Below are 7777 nucleotides of genomic sequence, written 5' to 3'. Positions count from 1 at the left end.
TCTATACATATCTAAACATAGAAAAGGTAAAATAAAAATGGTATTATAAACTTATTGGACCACTATCACATGTGCATTCCATCATTCACTGAAGCATTGTTATACAGTACCTGACTGTATATTATTATTAATAAACTCCTGAAAGTCTCTGAGCCTCAGTTTCCTCATTTGTAAAATGTAAATAATACCTGCCTCAAAAGGCTGCTGTGCTCCTTATGTGAAATGGCATATATGTAATAATTTACATACTCCTTGGCTTCCCTGAGGTAATTTTGTTATAAAACAAAATGGTCAACTACTCTGAGTTTAGAAAATTGAGAACTAAAGACCAAGAACTCATCAGCATCTGAGAGAGGAGCTGCTTTGATCCTAAAGATAAATACTGGTCACTCAGGATAGAAATATTCCTGGAATAATTGTGTAAGAATACCCTTTGGAATATCCAATCCCATCTCTAATTCTATATAAACTAAAAAATGTTACAATCCATATTCAAAGATCTACCACCTGAAGGGTGAAGGCTGAATCAATGAACAAAGTCTACATTTTTTAGATTATGTTGTCCATTATATACTAGAAAGGTGAAATTCCCATTTACAAATACTGCTGGCCTTCTGTATCTATGGGTTCTGCATCAATGATTTAATCAAACTCTGACTGAAAGTATTCGGCGGGGGGGGAACTCAAAAAGTTTCAAAAAGCAAAACTTGACTTTGCTGTGCCTCAAGTGTTGCGTTGAATCATGTGAATGAAGTGATAAGTAGGCTTTGTATTCGGTATTATAAGTAATATAGAGCTGATTTAAAGTATATGGGAGAGCGTGCATAGGTTATATGCAAACACTACATATTTTATTAAAGGGACTTGAGCTTCCATGAATTTTGGTATCCATGGGGGGGTTCTGGAAACCAACCCTCCACACATACCAAGGGGCGACTGTCTCTTCTGAGTTTGACTAATCTTCACATAGATGTTTCTCCTCCATGTGAAGTGAAAAAATCAAATTTCTGAACTTACAATGTTTAATAGACCATTAATCTGTAGGAGCATTTTCAGCCGACAGGACCTGCACAGAGGGAAGCACCAGTCTGTTCATTGTTAATTTCTTGATTTTAATCTTAGCTAGAAACAAAATCAAATAGATCAGTGCTTCTCTAAGATGCATGACTACAACAATTTGTTAAAATGCATATTCATATTCTTTACACCTATTCAACACCTACTGAATCACAATTTTAAGAAAAGGAGCTTAAAAGACTTTGTAGATTTAAGAAGCACCATAAATGATTAAGTCCGGAAAATGCTGTAATAGAATAATCATGCTGCCATATGTCAAAATATTAATATAAGATTATCGTGATTACGAAACCAAAATTATAACGCTTATTGATACTATAAAAACAAGGATAAGGAAGAACACTGTCAACTACACTAACCACACATGGACAAAAATGGCTTATTTCAATTCTTTCCAATGCTAGGCAATCTAACGACTAACTACTCTATCAAACCTGAAATCATAACTTTAAAATCTCAAGTTGCTGAATGATGAATAAATTACAAAGAAGTTAATATAAAAGCTCTTTCTCCAGTCACCAGTACCTGTAGTCTAAATATAAACCATACATATTAGGACTTGAGTATGCATGGAATAAAAAAAAAAAGAAAGAAAAAATAAACAGTACATCCGATAAACTTGACCATCAAATAACTCTTAGCAGTGTAATGGATCACCATGAGATCGCCATGTGTAAACTACTGATCAGAGTGTAAGTATTCTTATAGAATGCACTAACATAAAGGTGGATCTAGATGTGCAGGGCTGCCATGTGACACACGAGGAGGCACTAATCACATTAAAAACTATGTGAATGTTTTATGTGAATCCAAAAATAATGCAGAGATTCTGCCTTAGGGAAATGAAGTATAGTACAAGATCCAAACTTACTGAATGAAAAAATAAGTAGGCAATTTTTAGCAAAAATATTTTAGAGAAGTATTCTAACTTTTGAAAAAGGCTTTATGAAATGATCCCAATGCTTCTACTTTATTAGCATTTGATTTTTATCTATCAAAATACAATCTGTGGAAAGTATGAACATTTTATATTTAATGACTTTTAAGAGTAACCCAAAAGGTCTCTAATTTATTAAGGTATCAACTTTACTCTTAAGGAGTCAAAATTCCCATGGATACAGAAAAAATGATATGCAGAGAAACTATTCAGAGACTCGCGGACTATCTAATTTAGAGAATGCCTAAATTCTTCTGCTTCCATTTTCAGCTGCTGCTCTGCCCGTGGTTTATCATTACTATTTATTTCAAGGATAGCAAGGTGAATATATAAGCTAAAAGTCATATGTATCTGCTATTTTTGCAATATATATAATGAGAACTGTAAAATGTTTGATGGGAGAGGGGGCTGAAATAGAAGCTGTTAAGGGATTTTATTTTCTTTACATCTCATTACTACAGATAACAGAGTTGATTATAGAAAAGAACTCCCACTGACAGTCATACAAATTAATGGAAATAGCTTACCTTTGTCCTGAAGCAGTTGCAATAGGTGATGGGCCATTAGGGGCTCGTGGTTCTTCACATGTACTCATTTCCATTATTACTTTATCTAGGGACTAATAAAAATGTTAAAAATGCAAACAATTAGACATTATATTTTATGTATATTTTACATAATACTATTTTCTCTTTCATTTCTTTAGGAGCAAACAGCAAGTGAGAAGAGTTCTTTTAAGTGTCATTCTAAACATCTAAGAAGACAAATGCTAAAAAAGAAAACAAAGCAGTCATTTATTATTTGGTGGGAAAGCTATGTACATTACAGCAGTATGGGCATAAAACATTAAGAAGTAGCTTTTAATTGCTGAGATCATCAGATTTTATGGAAATGCAATCTCTAATCCCAGACGTACTACATTATTATTTGATAAGTAAGATTATATATTAGTAAACAGGCTTGAACCACTGTTAAAAAAAATTTTTTTTTTCAGACAGAGTCTCACTCTGTGGCCTTGGCTAGAGTGCAGTGGTGTCATCATAGCTCACTACAACCTCAAACTCCTGGGCTCAAGGGATCCTTCTGCCTCAGCCTCCCAAGAAGCTGGGAGTACAGGCATGAGCCACTGCGCTCGGCTAATCACCCTTAAAAATCTAATTCCCATCTAAGATCTGAGACATAAGACATAAAACTACAGAAAATAAGAAATAAGCAGGAAATGTGAAAGAAATAAACACTCCCATAATGAAAAAAGTTCTTTCTTAGGGTAATACTTTTTTCCTTGAAGAAAGATCTACTGTCCTTCGCAGTCATCACTAACATAACTCCAGTCATTATTTCCTATTTTATATACAGCATTTATTGTCTGAAACTATCTCATTTGTTCACTTGTTCATTGTTAGTTTCCTCTATTAAAAGATAAGTTCTCTCAGGGCACAGGGCAGGACTCAGTAAGTATTTATGGAGTGAATCAATAAATGACCAAGTGATCAATTCTCTTTAACTTTCCTTAAAATGCAAATTATATTAAAGAACATATTACTTAATTTACTAGATCAGCAAAAACAGAAATTCACAAAAGTCAGGATCAAACGTTATTAAAAAAGGAATTCCATAGTATGTCAATAAAGAGTTAAATGATGTAATAAAATACTATACTAACTCAGAACATAACATTCTAGATCTGAAAAACTTTAAAAATCCTATTTTGATGTTTAAATTTGTCATTTAACAGCTGAGAAAACTAAGTTCCATCAAAAGCAAATGAAAGCCAATTGGTGAAAAACCCAAGAAATTATGTTTTCTTGAAACAAAAGATTAATATTAACAGAGTAGCTAGATAATGTGAACATATTAATGTATTTACTTCTGAGGTGGTTTCAGAACTCACCAAACAGATAGGATGTGTTTTCAGTTTTGTCCATGGGATCTACAAATAAAAAAATCTCTTTGAAATGAATCATTAAAAAAAAGGCAATATCAACACGGTTGCTCTCTTAATACAGTGACAGACATATCAAATTACATCCAATGATTTTTTTCTTAAATTGCAAAATAATAACTTCAGCAACTCATTTATACTTTTGAAATCAGATATAACCATTTTATATAAGAAAATATTACTAGCTGTATTTTCTTAGTCATTTTCTTAAATGGGAACTTCCAAGTTCTTTGAAGTTTCTTTTTTCCCAGTCCTTAAAACACATTTTCATTTCATAATTTAAACTAAGAGTCGCCAGCAAAGCATAATCAGTATCCTGTTCATGTAATAATCTGCGTTTACTCCTAGAATTCTTCCCAAATATTTTATAAATATGCAAGACAAAATACAAAAGTGAAAGCATTAATATAAAATGTAGGCAATATCAAATAAATAATGTTCAACTATATCCTGCTCTAAAAATATCAAGTCTTATAAATATTTGGCTTTATGGAGGACAGAACAAAAATTTAAAGTGATGATTAAAGGACATGGGAACCTTTTCCATAATCTTTTCTTAGCAGCTCAAATTTTAATTTATGAAACAAATCAGGGTGCAGTATTTCTACTGAGCAGATTCTCTAACTAAGCCTGGTCTCTAAGAGCAAGAAATGGTACAAACCGTCATATGATTAGAGACAAAGATAAGTAGAATAAGTTGTAGTAAGTAGGAATAACAATAACACTAAATAGAAAACTTTAAAAATCTCAAAATGAGAGCAAAACAAATTTAAAAAGGGATAAAATTGAAAATAAAACTATGCGTAGAGAAAGAATTTATTGGTTCTTATGTCTTCGTTTGAAATCAAGTATTTACTTGCTACAAATTTAAATTGTCCCTTCTGACAATAAATCCTATGAAAAAATCTATCTTTAAATATGTACCAAATGGAAGCAATTATTTTATTAACAAACTATTAATAATTTTATTTAAAATATCAATACAATTAAATTTTAAACAAAAATTAAGACCTATATAGCATTAATTAATAAATGACTTCAATTATATAAGGCATACAGTCATGTAATCATTTGTGCAAAGCCATTTTTCTTTCCAAAGTATGTTAATAAAAATGCTTCTTTATAGAATTATATGTAACATTTTTTTAAAAGATAGACATGAAATGTAGAATGAAAACATAAAAGGCCTTCCACAGATATCAAACCACAGATAAAAATCTCACCCTGATGGATGCTTTATTACAGAACACTTTGTTGATAGCAAGCCACGTCGGCAAATCCAACATGTTCTGGAGCACCTCTTCATCCAACTCCAAATTCTTCAGTTCACCTTCTCCTTTAAGGGTACTTAGATTGATCTTATCAGGAGACAAATTTTTGGTAAATCTGAAAGAGAATATACATTGACATTTATTTTTGTCAGTTACTGTATCCCAGAGTCATTCTTACAAATATACAGAATATTAAAAGTATAATAGCACAAAGAAGCACAAAACTGCAGGGAGGCTCTATTTTAGAGCCTATTCAATGTGTTCGATGTGTTTTGATCTCTGTTGCCCACAGTTCTCTTTCACAACGGCTACAGTTTTTTTGGCACACATATGAATATCATTTTTCCATATATGATCTATCTCTCCTTGGTTCTTACTGCCTTTCAAACACAATGAGTATTCAGTGAGCATCCACTATATTCCAGACACTAAGCAAAGCAGTAGGGATGACTTTGAGGCATCCTCTATTACATTTTGTTCTCTTCACTACATATTACAGAGAGAAAGGAATAGATCTATGCCACTAGCCAACATGCAAAGAAGATAAAGGAATGAGAGCACCCTTCAGAAGCAGCAGTTGTGGTGGTGGCAGTACCAACAGCAACAACAAAAGCAGACATCATTCATCATCCCAAATGACGATCAAAGAATATCAATACTCCTGTCAGAATCATGCAATGATTCCCAGCATTAGAAACTGACCCAAATCAGCCAGGCGCCGTGGTTCACACCTGTAATCCTAGCATTCTGGGAGGCCAAGGCGGGAGGAATGCTAGAGGTCAGGAGTTGAAGACCAGCCTGAGCAAGAGTGAGACCCTGTCTCTACTAAAAATAAAAAAATTAGCTAGGCGTGGTGGCACCCACCTGTAGCCCCAGCTACTCAAGAGGCTGAGGCAAGATTATCGCTTGAGCCCAGGAGTTTGAGGTTCGGTAGGCTATGATCACGCCACTGCACTCCTGCCTGGGTGACAGAGCAAGACCCTTTCTCAAAAGAACAAAAAATCCAAAAGAACAAAAAGAAGAAACTGACCCAAATCATTCCAGGAATAAACAATGGTACATATATCTTGTTTTAAAAGGTCTCTTAGGAAGGAGATTATTCAATTCTATTTAGCAACAGATTTTGGTGTTTTCTTTGTGAGCTTCTTAAAAACATCAATTATTTATAACCCTAATTAGCTGTACAAATGCCATTTATCCTTTTTAAAGGAGTTAAAATAACAAGCATAAAGTATTCAATTAAAATGCCAAAAGTCACATAGGAGACTAGACCCTGAATTCTAATGAAAGAACTCAGATTCTCTATAATGACTTAAAAATCAAAGCCCTTAAATTTAAAAAGATAGGAAAGAATAATAGTTAACATAATAGTGAATATTTTCCAGGGTTTACAGTATACCAAGCTCTTTGAATACATGCATTACTATCTCATCTAATTCCCATGATAACCCATTAGGGTTAATCCTAATTTTATCCTCATTTTTGAATGAGTAAACATAACAAGAATCTTGAACATACTTGCCTAACATCACAATAATAATAAACTGAACATGTACTTTAAAACTTTCATATACATTACTTTATTTAATCCTCAAAAGAACCCTAAAAAATGAAAAAGTGCTAACTTTACCCAAGTACTTTTTCAAAAGTAAAACTACTGACAAGATTAACTATTGCCTGACAAAAGAGTTAGTCAGTCTTTTACTTTTTTTGGAAGTTAAATATCAAAGCAACTAAATGTACGAGATATTTACACGCCTTACATGTTAACAAGAATGCCAATCAATACACACATTTCTCCAGTGACTTCAAACCAGAATTTCTTGTGCCAGATTCTATATGGATTCATATCTCCTCACAGAATGTGAATTATGAAATACAAAGTTGATTTTTAACCCAAATTTGACCAACGATGCTGTGTTGTATTATTCTTACTAATCGTGCTTGATTCAATACCATGAAGTTTTCCAGTAGGCTTCCATTCCTAACCATAGGTAAACTTAAAAAAGCCCTGCCACTTCCTTGATGTAAAATATTAGAGCTGGAAGGGAGCATTCAATAAGCATTTATTAAGGGTTCTTTATTCAGAAACATACACTGGCAAGCAGTACACTCAATGCTCATGCCCTTGTGGAGTTTTCAGTTTAGCTCGTGAGACAGAAGATCAAATGGCACGACTAAGAGAATACAGGAGGGGTCCTAATCCAGAGCTTCTTTGAAACAGGGACTTTTGAGCTGATATCTAAAGGATGAGTACAAGTGAACTAGGGTACGAAGAGAAAGGGGCAGAGAAAGAAAGAGTACTCCACGCAGAGGGAATAAAACATACAAAGGTTCTGAGGCAGGAAGAAGCATAGTATAAAAATAGAACTGGAAAAAAGACCAGTATCTAGTATGTACCAAGAAGGCCAGGAGAGCAGAGGATAAACCTGGAAGGGCAAGGGAGAGGGAGGCAGATTATACAAGGCTTTGAGTATTTTATTTATTCATTTGTTCAATAAATTAGTTGATACCTACAACTTAACAGGGACTAGGGATTTGGAAATGAAC

At 33.4% G+C, this 7777-nt stretch overlaps 1 protein-coding gene across 1 annotated transcript in view; it reads right to left on the bottom strand.

The window, feature by feature from the left end:
- Positions 1-7777, bottom strand: part of UHRF1BP1L (UHRF1 binding protein 1-like) — a 158260-nt gene that overhangs the window by 68608 nt on the left and 81875 nt on the right. The window contains exons 2-4 of the mRNA XM_012663986.1: positions 5180-5342; positions 3906-3944; positions 2542-2633 (exon numbers count right to left, since the gene is read on the bottom strand). Coding sequence (XP_012519440.1) covers positions 2542-2633; positions 3906-3944; positions 5180-5342 — 294 coding nt within the window. The remainder of the gene's footprint in view (positions 1-2541; positions 2634-3905; positions 3945-5179; positions 5343-7777) is intronic.

This window comes from Propithecus coquereli, unplaced genomic scaffold (assembly GCF_000956105.1).
Source record: "Propithecus coquereli isolate 6110/MARCELLA unplaced genomic scaffold, Pcoq_1.0 Scaffold85, whole genome shotgun sequence".
NCBI lineage: Eukaryota > Metazoa > Chordata > Mammalia > Primates > Indriidae > Propithecus > Propithecus coquereli.
This window is presented reverse-complemented; position numbering and strand designations above follow the sequence as displayed.